General features: G+C 40.9%; 8 protein-coding genes across 8 annotated transcripts; 6 read left to right on the top strand and 2 right to left on the bottom strand. All coding sequences in view use genetic code 12, as the record gives it.

Annotated features, from left to right (window-relative positions):
- Nucleotides 1-19: 19 nt before the first annotated feature.
- On the top strand, nucleotides 20-841 carry PSN45_003463 (uncharacterized protein; the record flags this gene model as incomplete). The annotated part of the gene is made up of 2 exons (XM_006684261.2): nucleotides 20-47; nucleotides 99-841. The coding sequence occupies 2 exons, from the start codon at nucleotides 20-22 to the stop codon at nucleotides 839-841; spliced, it is 771 nt and encodes a 256-aa protein (XP_006684324.2).
- A 251-nt stretch (nucleotides 842-1,092) lies between these two features.
- Nucleotides 1,093-2,919, top strand: ARO10 (Phenylpyruvate decarboxylase; the record flags this gene model as incomplete). The annotated part of the gene is made up of 1 exon (XM_006684670.1): nucleotides 1,093-2,919. One exon carries the CDS (start codon nucleotides 1,093-1,095, stop codon nucleotides 2,917-2,919), a length of 1,827 nt encoding a protein of 608 aa, XP_006684733.1.
- A 227-nt stretch (nucleotides 2,920-3,146) lies between these two features.
- FAA2_2 (medium-chain fatty acid-CoA ligase faa2) lies at nucleotides 3,147-5,366 on the top strand (the record flags this gene model as incomplete). Its single annotated transcript, XM_006684262.1, has 1 exon — nucleotides 3,147-5,366. The coding sequence occupies one exon, from the start codon at nucleotides 3,147-3,149 to the stop codon at nucleotides 5,364-5,366; it is 2,220 nt and encodes a 739-aa protein (XP_006684325.1).
- Nucleotides 5,367-5,484: 118 nt separating this feature from the next.
- RVB2 (RuvB-like protein 2) lies at nucleotides 5,485-7,026 on the top strand (the record flags this gene model as incomplete). Its single annotated transcript, XM_006684263.2, has 2 exons — nucleotides 5,485-5,487; nucleotides 5,605-7,026. 2 exons carry the CDS (start codon nucleotides 5,485-5,487, stop codon nucleotides 7,024-7,026), a joined length of 1,425 nt encoding a protein of 474 aa, XP_006684326.1.
- A 152-nt stretch (nucleotides 7,027-7,178) lies between these two features.
- Nucleotides 7,179-8,969, bottom strand: PSN45_003459 (uncharacterized protein; the record flags this gene model as incomplete). Its single annotated transcript, XM_006684264.1, has 1 exon — nucleotides 7,179-8,969. One exon carries the CDS (start codon nucleotides 8,967-8,969, stop codon nucleotides 7,179-7,181), a length of 1,791 nt encoding a protein of 596 aa, XP_006684327.1.
- A 2,102-nt stretch (nucleotides 8,970-11,071) lies between these two features.
- Nucleotides 11,072-12,529, top strand: CAT1_2 (catalase A; the record flags this gene model as incomplete). The annotated part of the gene is made up of 1 exon (XM_006684265.2): nucleotides 11,072-12,529. One exon carries the CDS (start codon nucleotides 11,072-11,074, stop codon nucleotides 12,527-12,529), a length of 1,458 nt encoding a protein of 485 aa, XP_006684328.1.
- A 73-nt stretch (nucleotides 12,530-12,602) lies between these two features.
- On the bottom strand, nucleotides 12,603-13,094 carry VMA11 (v-type proton ATPase 16 kDa proteolipid subunit 2; the record flags this gene model as incomplete). The annotated part of the gene is made up of 1 exon (XM_006684266.1): nucleotides 12,603-13,094. The coding sequence occupies one exon, from the start codon at nucleotides 13,092-13,094 to the stop codon at nucleotides 12,603-12,605; it is 492 nt and encodes a 163-aa protein (XP_006684329.1).
- A 178-nt stretch (nucleotides 13,095-13,272) lies between these two features.
- Nucleotides 13,273-13,938, top strand: PSN45_003456 (uncharacterized protein; the record flags this gene model as incomplete). Its single annotated transcript, XM_006684267.2, has 1 exon — nucleotides 13,273-13,938. The coding sequence occupies one exon, from the start codon at nucleotides 13,273-13,275 to the stop codon at nucleotides 13,936-13,938; it is 666 nt and encodes a 221-aa protein (XP_006684330.1).
- Nucleotide 13,939: the final 1 nt, after the last annotated feature.

Below are 13,939 nucleotides of genomic sequence, written 5' to 3'. Positions count from 1 at the left end.
GCACCTACTTATTAGACTTATGAACCACATAACTAGATATTATAAAGGTACGTTTTGAAGAGCCTATAAACAAATCCAACAAGTTACTAACATAATAGACATTAAGCAAGATGTTTTGAATGCCCAAACACGCCTGGATATAGCTAGCGCTACAACCAGCTTGAGGATTCTTGATGACCAAGTCCTGGAGACCTCACAACAGATGACAAACTACGATAAGCAAAAGACTCGAGAACTCATCAACTCCTTGTCCAGACTATTAGAAGCCAAGAAAAGCCTGATGGATACCTCCAAGTTCAAATTTAAGGGTGCTCCCATAATTCTACAAACCGACAACTCTCCAACCAAGAACCTCAATATACAAGTGGGACCAAAGCCTTATATGGAAAACATATTTGACCAACGGATTGAAATACAAAGTCCTGTCAACCACTTGTTGCTCAAACAATTTGAACGGTGTATTGTTCTCAACCACAAAAACAGTTCGTCTGTGAACTTACAAACAGGCGCCAACTCAATATTACGATTTGATATCGATGGAACCATCTCGGCAACTGGCCTAACCAACTGCATTGTACTTGCCAATTGTCATCAGCTCCGGCTCCACAACATCACAAACTCATTGGTTGTATCTGATATCACTACAAACGTGATAATGGAAAACTGTATGAATGTCAAGTTTTCTGGGGCTGTGAACGTGGATGACTTCAACTTCAACTTTACCAACTCCCAAAACTACCTGTACGTTGAGATAGAGCGAGAATCACTTGACTGGATCAATGGGCAATATGATGCAGATTTGCTTCAGCAGACTCTTGGTCTAATCCATGACTGTTCGTAAGACTGTTAATTTTCAACCCATTTGGTCTTGAAGTGTTCAACAAGGGTGTCGATGGATTGCTGAGCCCGGGGTGCATCTGGGCTGTAGTGGTTGGGTGAGCCACAGATAGTTAAATTCTCCCAGTTAATACCGGTGCCGTGATTTGCCGCTACCCGCGATTATGCGTGTTTATGCGTGTTTTAGCGTGGTGATAATTTTGCATTATAAATATGCAAAATACCTCCTGATTTTTGGTGCCTTCCTTGCCAATAATGACTGTTACTGATAGAATCCCCTTGGGGGAATACGTGTTTTTGAGAATTCTTCAGGCGAACCCCAAATTAAAATCCATCTTTGGGGTGCCAGGTGACTACAATCTTAACTTGATGGAATACTTGTATAAAGACTCGGTTCTTGATAAAGGTGTTACTTTTATTGGGAATTGTAATGAGTTAAATGCTGCCTACTGTAGTGACGGGTACTCCAGGATTATCGACACTTTTGCCGTTATGATCACCACTTTAGGAGTGGGTGAATTGTCTGCTTTAAATGGGGTTTCCAGTGCGTTTTCTGAATTCGTTCCTGTTTTGCACATCGTCGGAAGTGTTGCAACTGGCAAAGAAAAGGTTAATAATGATGCCCTGATTGATGACTTTCAAAATTGGCACCACTTGGTTCAGTCGAAAGACCCCTTGTCCAAGCCCGACTGTCATGTCTTTAGCAAAATGAGTGAACCGATCTCTATTTGCACTGAATCTTTGACTCACAAAGGTTTGTTCAATGGTGATAACTTCGATAAGATTGACAATGTCATCAAAAGTATCTTGAGAGAATCAAGGCCCGGTTACCTATACGTCCCTTCTGACTTGCCAGACATTTTGGTTCCCGCTTCAAGATTGGAGATACCTTTTCATTACAAGGAATACGATCCTGAAAATATCGAGTCAAGGTATAGGTTAAACACGTTGTCTGATAAAATCTTAACCTATTTATACCAGGCCGAGTCGCCAATCATTCAGAGTGATGACTTGATTTACAAGTTCCATGCGTATGACAGTTTCAATGGTTTAATCGATAAGCTCAAGAACAACAAGCTGGTTAGATTATATGCTAGCAGAATTGGTAAGTGTATTGACGAGACTTTGGATAATTTTGTTGGTATATACCCTAGTGCATTCCCAGATGTCGCTGACAATTTCCAGAATAAGACGGATTTGTTGATAGTGTTCGGTTACACCAATTTTGAAACTAATGGATTGTACAACGGACTTGAACACTATAAGAACATAAGGGATGTAATTTTAATCAATCCTGACTACGTCAAGATCAACGATGAAGTTATTTTCATCAAGAACCAAAAGAATGGGCTTAGGAATTTCTGTTTAAATGACTTAATTCAAAACGTCAGTGATAAGCTTGATGTGACGAAGCTCAGACAAATGGACAACATCCCAAAATTTAACCGCAACAAAGTAACTGAATATCCTGACAATGATACCCAGGATATGAGAATCAGTCTGAACAAATTGTTCAACTTTGCCAACCACAACCTTCGCCCAAATGATATTATCCTATGTGAGGTATCTTCCTTCTCATTCGACTTGCCTAACTTGACCCTAAGAAAAAACAATAGATTGATCTACAACTCATATTATGCGTCCATTGGATATGCTTTACCGGCTACCCTAGGTGTCTGCTTAGCATTGAAGGATCTTGGCAGTGACAGAAGAGTAACCTTATTTCTTGGTGACGGTTCAGCCCAAATGACCATCCAGGAATTGTCTACGTTCTTAAGATTTAATGTGAGCACTCCACAAATTTTCTTGATGAACAATGAAGGGTATACCATTGAAAGAGCCATCAAGGGGGAAACAAGATCTTATAATGACATACAATTATGGAATTACGAGTTTGCCTTAAAGTTTTTTGGAGATATCAATGAAGAAAAGCACACGTTCCACAAGTTGAAAAATTCCGGAGAATTTGAAAAGTTCTTCGCTTGCAGGGACGAAAAGTCTAAAAACAAGCTAGAGTTCTTCGACTTGAGTATGTATAAGACAGATTACTCTGGCGGGTTAAAGTTCTTTCTTGGGAAATAAAAACAGTGTATAATATACTAATATAAAATTGGTTTTAACACCCTCAAGTTTCAGGTTGTGATCAATCAAGGTGCAAACAATAAAAGCTCTGCAGCCAGTGGGGCATGTTTGCTAATGTGGGGAAAAACTGTTACCGATGGGTAAACTTAATTCATTCCCCATGAAAAGCGCGGACTATTTAAACTCTCATTTGTCCTCGGAACCAATTTTTTTATTCATATTATAGAATGTTGGCACCTGACTCATCTCCTTTCGTGTTGGAAAATCCTGAGAAGTTGCCCACTTTAGAACTCTACCGCAGATATTTCCCATTTGACAATGATGTGTATAAGGCGGTCCCGGTGGAAGGAACTCAATCCGAAGGCCTCTCCCCAATCTACCGGAATAAAAAAACGGTGAAGAGAATCAAGACATTTTTGTTGGAAGGTTTAGAGACTGTCCATGATATTTTTGAGGATATTGTCTCCCAGGTTCCCGATTCTCCTTGTTTCAAGTACCGGCCTTATGACTACAAACTGGGAAAGTCTGAAGACGTCTACAAGCCTATTAGTTTTGCGGAAGTGCAGCAAATGAAGAATGATCTAGGAGCTGGTATCCTTTACCTGTTGCAAAATAATCCATTCAAGAACTCTCAGGTTCATGAATCCCATCGCAAGATTGATAACCACGTCCTGGACTACAAAACTTACGATTGTGACAACCATTCCTTTGTTGTTACCTTATATTCGAGCAACAGATACGAATGGATTGTGACCGACTTGGCCTGTGCAAGTTTTGCCATTACCGACACCGCCTTGTACGATACCTTGGGAGAAAGTGCTTCTGAATTTATCTTAAGTTTGACCCAATCTCCAATCGTTGTTTGTTCTAAACAGCATGTCAGAGGGTTGATTGATTTGAAGCGCAAATTCCCCAAGGAATTGGCTCCCCTTATCTCCATTGTGTCAATGGACCCATTATTTATTGAGGACCGTCCTCTTGTGGAATTGGGTGAGAAGTCCCAAATTAAAGTGTTTGACTTTGACCAAGTTATGGGACTTGGTAGACTTTTCCCTTTGGAAAATCTTCCCCCTAATGCATCGACGATGTACACTATTAGTTTCACTTCGGGAACTACTGGTTCTAACCCTAAAGGTGTTTGTCTCACCCAGGAAAATGCTGGTAGTACTTTGAGTTTCCTTCTTCCTCAGGTACTTTCCACCCCTGATGCGTTTTCATTCTTGCCTTATGCTCATATATTTGAGAGAGAAACTGCATTGATCACCATGGCAACTGGGGCTTGTCTAGTGATGCCTCAGTTGAACTACACACCATTGACTTTAATTGAAGATTTGAAATTGGCTAAACCAACAAGAATCTCTCTTGTTCCAAGAATATTAAATAAATTCGAAGCAGTTATCAAGAGTAACACCATTAACAATCCTAATTTCTCGGACTTCAAGAAATCGATTTTTACTAATTTGTTTAACTCGAAAATGGACGACCAATGTCATGCTGATGGCAATGAAGGTAGAAGGTTGATTCTTGATAAGTTAATTATCAATAAAATCAAAACCCAGTTTGGTTTTGACAATATTAATTACGTCATCACAGGTTCTGCTCCAATTGACCCTGAAACTGTAAGATTCTTGAAGGCCAGTTTGCAGATTGGTGTTAGTCAGGGCTATGGTTGTACCGAGACTTTTGCTGGTATGTGTTTAAGCCGTCCCTTTGAAGCTAATCCTGGAAGTTCTGGTTGTACAGCTGGAAACACCGAAATTCAAATTAGAGAAATCCCAGAAATGAATTACACCTTGCAAGATGAAGGAGGTCCAAGAGGTGAATTGTTAATTAGAGGCAGCCAAATTTTCAAAGGATATTACAAGGATCCTGAAGAAACAGCAAAAGCACTTGACAGTGAAGGGTGGTTCCATACTGGTGATGTCGCCAGGATTGATGCTGTAGATGGAAAGATCACCATCATTGATAGAGTCAAGAACTTTTTCAAATTGGCCCAAGGAGAGTATATTGCTCCAGAAAGTATCGAAAATAACTATCAATCTAATAACCCTATTTTGAGTCAAATGTTCATCCATGGTGATTCTTTAAAGGACTATTTGGTGGCTGTTTTAGGTATTGATAAGGCCAGTCAGATCGAATTTTTGGCAAAGCAATGTAAGCTTTCACCCAAGCAATTAACGTCATTGACAGATGAGGCCCTTTTGAAGCTCATCAATGAAAAGAATAACAAACGTACTTTACTAAGCTTTCTTAACAAGTCTGTTCCCCAATTGAAAGGGTTCCAAAAGATCAAGAACGCTTATATCGAGTTTGAGCCTTTAACATTAGAAAGAGACGTCGTAACTCCAACCATGAAGGTAAAAAGACCCATTGCAAAGAAGTTCTTCTCTGATGTCTTGTCGCTGATGTATAAAGAGGGCCCTATCAGTGGAGATGCGAAATTGTAGATTTATTAGACCTAGAATATATGTTTTTGTTCATTTAATAATCGCACACTAAAGACTTCGCACAAGTTTGATATTTTTCACTTCAATAAAAACTCACTGGTGAACTCATCTAGATAAAATGGTATGTGAAACCTTAACGATGGAAGTTCTCATGACGTGTCAGTCTCATTACTGATATTCATGGACCCTAAGAGCTCCATTATTCAATAGATTATTTGTACTAACTATGTTTTACTAGGCTACAACTATATCAACAAATGTGGAATCCAAAGACTTGAATGGCGTTTCTTTAATCGCTGCTCATTCTCATATCACGGGATTGGGCTTGGACGAAAACTTGAAACCAAAAGAGTCTGGTCAGGGTATGGTTGGACAATTGAAAGCAAGAAAAGCTGCTGGAGTCATTTTAAAAATGATTCAAGCTGGAAAAATCGCTGGTAGAGCCGTTTTGATTGCTGGTCCTCCATCAACTGGTAAAACTGCTATCGCCACCGGATTGGCCCAAAATTTAGGTAGTGAGGTTCCCTTCACTGCCATTGCTGGATCCGAGATATTTTCATTAGATTTGTCCAAAACTGAGTCTTTAACCCAGGCCTTCCGTAAGTCAATTGGTATTAGAATTAAAGAAGAAACTGAAATCATTGAAGGTGAAGTTGTGGAGATCCAAATTGACAGGTCCATTACTGGTGGTCACAAGCAAGGTAAATTAACTATTAAAACCACAGATATGGAGACCATTTATGAATTGGGTAATAAAATGATTGAAAGTTTAACCAAGGAAAAGATTTTGGCCGGGGACATTGTAAGCATTGATAAGTCTTCAGGAAAAATCACCAAATTGGGTAAATCATTCACTAGGGCTAGAGACTATGATGCCATGGGACCTGACACTAAGTTTGTTCAATGCCCCGAAGGTGAATTACAAAAGAGAAAGGAAGTGGTACATACAGTCTCTTTACACGAAATTGATGTGATCAACTCAAGACAACAAGGATTTTTAGCCTTATTTTCTGGAGACACCGGGGAAATCAGGTCTGAAGTTAGAGATCAAATCAACACCAAGGTTGCTGAATGGAAAGAAGAAGGCAAGGCTGACATCATTCCAGGTGTTTTGTTCATCGATGAAGTACATATGTTGGACATTGAATGTTTCTCATTCATAAATAGGGCGTTGGAAGATGACTTTGCTCCAATTGTGATAATGGCCACCAACAGAGGAATGTCAACTACGAGGGGTACCAACTATAAATCCCCACATGGTTTACCATTTGACTTGTTGGACAGATCGATTATTATTCACACTACTGGTTATAATGCCGAAGAAATCAAGACTATTTTGTCGATTAGGGCCCAAGAAGAAGAAATCGAATTAACCGGTGATGCTTTGGCTTTATTGACCAAGATTGGCCAAGAAACCAGTTTGAGATATGCTTCCAATTTACTTTCTGTGTCTCAGCAAATCGCTTTGAAGAGAAGAAGTAACACCGTCGAATTGGGTGACATCAAGAGAGGCTATATGTTATTCTTAGATTCTGACAGGTCCGTACAATACTTGGAGGAGAACAAAACCCAGTACATTGATAATGAAGGTAAAGTGGTTATTGGAACTAATGGATCCTTCAAAAAGACTGGTGCTGCTGATAGCATGGAAACTGACTAAAACCTGAACTGAATAAGAATTAGAATTACTTTGTAGGATTAAAAGATGAACTCAAAACGCTACCTGATATTGTAGTCAAGTCTTTAGTTTACATAGTTGAACTAATCATAATAATGCAAATATTGATTTTTGTACTATATATACCTCCATACTCATGCCGATGCCAGGGTGTCGTATTCTTTTGAGTTGGTTGACTGACTGACATTATCCAAATTCTCCTTTGTGTCTTCTTGAGATACAGACACATCTTTTTGAAGGTTGTCAGGATTATACAAGAACCTCAACAATTCCTTTTCATCAGTCCATGCTCTGCACTTCTTGCCGTAAATGTACAAAGGAATTCCAAAAACAGAAACCACTATTTGAATAATAGCATAGGTAGCAAAGGTAATTCTGGCTCCCCTAGCTTGCATGAAAGAATTGTTGAATAATGAAAAAGCAAACCCTATGAAGTTCTTAGCGAAATTCAAACTCACTAATCCCTCAGAAGCAAACATTTTATACGAATCAACCGTAAATGTAATTGCAGTGGTACTAGCCATTGAACTTCCAAAAGAAAGACACCCAAAAAATATCACTGGAGCAACCCATGGATCATGGACTTGTATAGACCAACCGTACCCAAGAAAACCAAATGCAATAAAAAAAGTGGCAGGAATCATCATAACTAATCTGAATTCTGGCTCATAAACACCTTTATTTCTGGAAATCAAATAACGACTCAATCTATCAGAGACCAAACCTGTGGTCATACTTCCCAATATTCCGCCAATGAATGGGGAAATGTAAAACAACCCAACTGTCTGCTGTGAATAGCCGTAAGGTTCAGAACGGAAAATCTCAGAAATGACTTCGGAAATCACAATTAACCAAACGACTGCAAACGAATATACAAGAGACCCAAACAAAACCGAAGGATAAGTATAAAGAACAAATGGCCGTAAGGCCACCATCCACCAGCTATCAATGGTGTGTCTGCCTGAAAACACCGAGAGTCTACTGGCAAAAGTCCTGGGTTCTTCTTCCTCGATGGTCTCAAGAATACTTAAATCAGGTGGCATGTTGTGAACTGTTGGGATGGTCCTCTGACTTTGATTAGCACTATTCAAGGCAAAGGCATTGGGTCTCTCGTTAGGAGGTTTAAAATTTTTGGCTGTCCTAGCGGCTCCCGTTTCTTTTATACTCCTCTTGTTGGGAGTTGGCTCTCTTTCCCAAAATGTCTCTGGAACAAAGAGAAATGTCAATACGAGGTTAGCGCCTAAGAGCATCGCCAAAATCCAAAAGAGCCAGTGTCTATCCAAATATTGGAAGACTAGCGATGATAGAAGGGGTACAATATTCTTACCTCCCAACATCAACATTGTATAGATACCCACTCTGTAAGCCCGTTCATGAGCGAAATAGATTTCAGCAATGGTAGCAGATGGTAAGGATTCAGTCGGAGAAGCTCCAAAACCCGTGATAATTCTTCCAATCATCAACACAGCATAACTTTGGGAAGAACCTCCTACGATTGCCCCCACTAAGAAAAGCAAAATACCCAGAAGATAAACCACCCGTTTACCGTAGAGAACTGCGGACGGTGACGCAAACACCGAGCCGAGTCCCAAACTCAACATGAAAATCCCCACCAAGTACGAAATCATGGTGGACGTCTTATCAAATTCTATGGTCAACAGGGTCATTCCAGCTGCTAGAAGAGGACTTTGACCACCCCCCAAAAACGTTTGGAACCCCACAATCATCAAGCACAAGTCTCTTCGCCAGACCGGCCAGTTAAGAGGATCATTAGGAGTATCATGAGGTTGAGGATGCAAGATAGTTCCTTCCTTGTTCTTCTTCAAAACAGCCAAATCGTTCCCTGAGCCATCTTCAGGGTCCTGAAGCATGACAATAGTCCCAGTGACATTTTTCCTTTTTGGCTCCTTGATGCCTAAGGTCATGGTTTAGACTGAGTACACGGAAATGAAACGGACAAACAGATATTGCAGCTATTTATAAATTCCTATCTTCAAATTGAGATCGGGATGCGTTTGTTTTTCTTGAGAGGGCCGCGCCTTGGAACAATACGTCACAGGGGCCTAACAACAACATAAGCTGTGGGGTTCGACATGGTTACCTAGACAAGCAATAACGCCAATTGGCATTCCAATACATAAGACGCGTGTGCTTGTTTATGTTTTGGTAGGGTTGTTGTGGTGAGTGAATGTTATGGGATATATGCTATGGATTAAGAGACACCCCAATAAGTTCTTCGAGTTTTCTTAGAGTCGCAATTCTCTGATTAGAATCCAATTTGTCTGATTATTGCCTTTCACTACAGAGGTTTGGAGTCCTACGCGTAGAACAGGCGAGTGTCGTCGGAAATTTTGTTAGATATCAGATAGGTAGTTATCGCAACCGATTGGCGTCACCGCATAAAGAGTGGAATGCTTGATCCATTGCTGGTGGCAACATATACTTGTGGAACACTGTATTCTCAACATCAGTATCACATTTGTAAGCTAAATCTGGGCTATATACATATTCATTGCACTATCCTAGGTTGGGTTAAATGTCATTCATCCAACTGAATCACATACATGGCCTCGCAGTCTTCACTGGAGTATGTTCCAATTGTGTATGAACCATGTCCCTTGCAGCTTCTCGTCTGATTATATAATCATCGGAAATATCTCCCCTGCCGATCTTCATAATAGTACAATAAGGAAAAGTCATTTCCTAGCGGACACCTCTTTTTCCATTCTTCAAAAATGTATCAAGTGTAGTCATTTGGTTTTAGAGTACACTACTTTGGACCTTTTAAGTAATCATGATAGGGCGTTTTCTAGTCAAGAAATAGCCCCAAAAACATATAGGCCTTTTTGAAAGGTCAAAATTTCCACCGTTCATCACGGCCCACTTTAACGTTTTGGACTGTATCCCAATTTCAATGGGCCCTGGAAATTCATTGAGTACTTTGTTTTGCTCTTTGGATTCGTTCAAAGCCTTGTTACTCTTGTGAACTAGTTCCAACCCCTTCACCACTCTGTTGTGATGCTCGTTAGTGTTACTTATGGAAAGCTAACCTCACATAATCTTGAAGAAAATCATACTTGATAGTTTTGGGAGTACAATATGCTCCTTCTTGTGTAGCCTCAATGATGCTTTTGAGGAGAGGTCATATTATTAGTGGCATTTCAATGGCCTGGCTTCGAGATCTAGGTCAATGTGGGTTCATGATCTGGGCCAATATGGGTTCTTGACCTGGTCCGCAATCTACGACGGAGATGGAATGTCCCACGAGATGCTTGTAGTTTTCTTTTCTAAGTAGAAAAATATTCTATGGTTGAGAAGTTTGCAATTCTTACTTGTCGTACATTATCCCAAAAAAGTGACAACGTATATGAGCCAAACCTGGGGTACCAAACACACTCAAATACAAACTCATTTCACGATCCCGGGTCGGGGTTAGAGAAGGAACTCTAGCGGCAGGCACAAATGTTTCAAGTATGTTTCCGGTTAGCTCCAGAGTTCCCTAGCTCCGTAGGCTAGCCCCAAGGTATTACAAATAGCACCACAAATTGGGCTCTCATTCTAGAGGGGTATCAAATAACTCGTTACTTCGGCAGATAACTTAATTTTATCCGGAAGCTAGATTGCTACTGACGTCGTACAACGTGCTCATTGCTCTCAGGTGCGTAACCCCGGAAAGTTCCATTCCCACTCATACCACCAACACCCATATCACCACCACCATCTATAACACTATTGATAACAGTACCAGATGAATCCAACGCTATAGAATATCCCCTCCTCAAGTTAAGCTATGCCGGGGGTCATCTAGAATCGCTAACAATTATTAATTGCTATTTTCTGAGTGGGTGCAGCATTTTATGCAAGATTTTTCGCAGCTTAATAATCAGACGCCCTTAATCCCATTCTAATAGGGAATCTAGATGTTGTCATTGTAAGATACCATTAAAAGTGGAGAGTTATGGCTCAAAAGTATAAATACTCCATTATTTGACCAATAACTTGGTTTTTGTTCCAAATCATTTTAATCATGGCTCCAACATTCACAAACTCCAATGGGTGTCCCATCACTCCCGACGCTTTTGCTACTCAGAGAGTTGGTAAGCATGGGCCATTATTATTACAAGACTTTAATTTAATTGACTCGTTATCTCACTTTGACAGAGAGAGAATCCCCGAACGGGTGGTTCATGCCAAGGGTTCCGGTGCCTACGGGTATTTTGAAGTGACCGACGATATCACTGATGTGTGTGGTGCGGGCTTCTTGGATACGGTGGGCAAGAAAACCAAAACATTCACTCGGTTTTCTACTGTAGGAGGTGAAGCTGGATCTCCAGACTCGGCAAGAGATCCAAGAGGATTTGCAACCAAGTTGTATACTGAAGAAGGTAACTTGGATTTGGTGTACAACAACACACCCGTGTTTTTCATCAGAGATCCCTCCAAATTTCCCCATTTCATCCACACCCAAAAGAGAAACCCACAGACTCATTTGAAGGATGCAAACATGTTTTGGGACTACTTGGTGAGCAACCCCGAGTCGGTGCACCAGGTGTCTATTTTGTTTTCTGATCGTGGAACTCCTGCCAGCTACAGAGAAATGAATGGTTACTCGGGACATACTTATAAATGGTCCAATAAGAAGGGTGAATGGTTTTATGTACAAGTGCACTTTATCAGTGACCAAGGTATCAAAAATTTGACAAACGAGGAGGCTGGGAAGTTGGCAGGTTCAAATCCCGACTTTGCCCAAGAAGACTTGTTCAAGAACATCAAGGCTGGAAATTTCCCCTCTTGGACCTGTTACATTCAGACCATGACTCAAGAACAAGCCAAACAGGCTCCTTTCTCGGTGTTTGATTTGACCAAGGTATGGCTGCATAAGGACTATCCTATGAGAAGGTTTGGTAAGTTGGTGTTGAATGAAAACCCCAAAAACTACTTTGCCGAAGTAGAACAAGCGGCCTTTGCCCCCTCTCATACCGTGCCATACATGGAACCCAGCGCCGACCCGGTTTTGCAGTCAAGATTGTTTTCTTATAACGATACTCATAGACACAGATTGGGTGTTAATTACACCCAAATTCCTGTCAATTGTCCCATTACCGGGGTATTCAACCCCCATATGAGAGATGGTGCTATGACTGTGAATGGTAATTTGGGGTCTCATCCAAATTACTTGGCTTCAGACCAACCAGTGGAATTTAAGCAGTTCAGTTTGCAAGAAGATCAGGAGGTGTGGGAAGGTGCTGCCTGTCCGTTCCATTGGGTTGCTGGTGACGCTGAGTTTGAACAAGCGTCCAAGTTGTACGAAGTGTTGGGTAGATATCCTAATCAGCAAAGGAATTTAGCTCATAATGTAGCAGTCCACGTTGCAGCTGCTGATGCTCCTATCCAAGATCGGGTATTTGAATACTTTTCAAAGGTGAGCCCCAAGTTGGGTCAAGCCATTCAAAAGGAAACATTGGAATTATCTCCCAGAAAGTAGTTGAGTAGTTTTTGTATTGAATTTATGAAATATTTATTTAGTTTATAATTACTAGGAAGAATTGAATTAAGTCTTACTCACTGCCTTTGGTATTCAATATTAATGCAATAATCAAGCCGTACAACCCCAAAACTTCAGCAAAAATTAAGATCAATACGATCCCCACAAACAAACGAGGCTGATGCATGAACTGTCTCACCCCTTCATCACCAACTATTCCAATCGAATATCCGGATGCTAAGCAAGCAAACCCAACTGATAACCCACAGGCCAAATGCATGAATCCTTTGAAAAGTGTATAGTCTTGGCTGGGGTCCAAGCCTCCGGCAATCAAGACCGCCACCACCAACCCATACACTGCCAAGATTCCCGACATGACGACGGGAATTAAGGATCTCATGATCAATTCAGGTTTGAAGGTACCAATACCTGAAATACCAATTCCAGACTTGGCGGTTCCAATGGCGGCACCCGCACATGATAACACCATGGCTACAGCACAGCCTGCAAACCCAAAGAACGGTGCGAATCCTGGAGTATACTCTTGAGCAAGAACTTCTGACATGTTCTGTTGTAATTGTTCCCTCAAGGATGAAGCCGACTTTTTGAAATGGAAATGTGCGAACAAATCTCAGCAGGCGTATGTGCATGCGCACGACCCGCTTGTCGCAGTTGTCGCTCTTCCAAAACAACACCCAGGCGTGCGACATGTTTACAAATGGGTGTAAACTGTGTATGATAAAATGGATCCCGGACAGAATCACCAGAAGCTCCAATTGACCAAACAGGAATTACGTTTTATATACAACCAGGTGCTCAACCACGTGCTAGCCAAGCTCGATCTTCATCTCCCTACACCCAATAATGATCCTATGAAAAACAAAGTCACCAACCTTCTTCACGATTACTTGAAAGAGGTATTTGAAATGGCCAAGCACGCCATGGTGGTGGATGGACTCGATATGTCAACCAGAGGTGCAGCATCAATAAGCGACGTGTTGTCGTTGAAACCCAAAGAAAAAACCGAACCGTTTGACTTTGAACTAAACTCAAAACTAAGAGAAATCCTTCAAAGTGTCGAGCAAGAAACCATAGAAGTTACTCAGCTACGTAAAAAGATCCCTCAAAAAATTGACGCAAAGTACTCGAACGTCGTCCAAGACGTTGACCAGAAAGTTTCCGAGTTCCTCGATCGCTTGAATACTATTGAGCCCGAGATTGACATTGACAAAAGTAGTGACGATATTGAAGATATACTTCCTCGTATCAGCGAAATTATTCAAGATTACGAGACACATTTAATCCAGATGAATGAGTTGAAGGACACCATCCCCAAGCAGACGGCAGAAGTTGAAAAGCTCTCGGAATTGGTTCAATTCTTGGAAGAACAGTACAATAATGAACCTTGAA

Source organism: Yamadazyma tenuis, chromosome 4, assembly GCF_029203305.1.
Source record: "Yamadazyma tenuis chromosome 4, complete sequence".
NCBI classification, from domain to species: domain Eukaryota; kingdom Fungi; phylum Ascomycota; class Pichiomycetes; order Serinales; family Debaryomycetaceae; genus Yamadazyma; species Yamadazyma tenuis.
The sequence above is the reverse complement of the archived record's forward strand: the minus strand, read 5'-3'. Positions and strand labels throughout refer to the sequence as shown.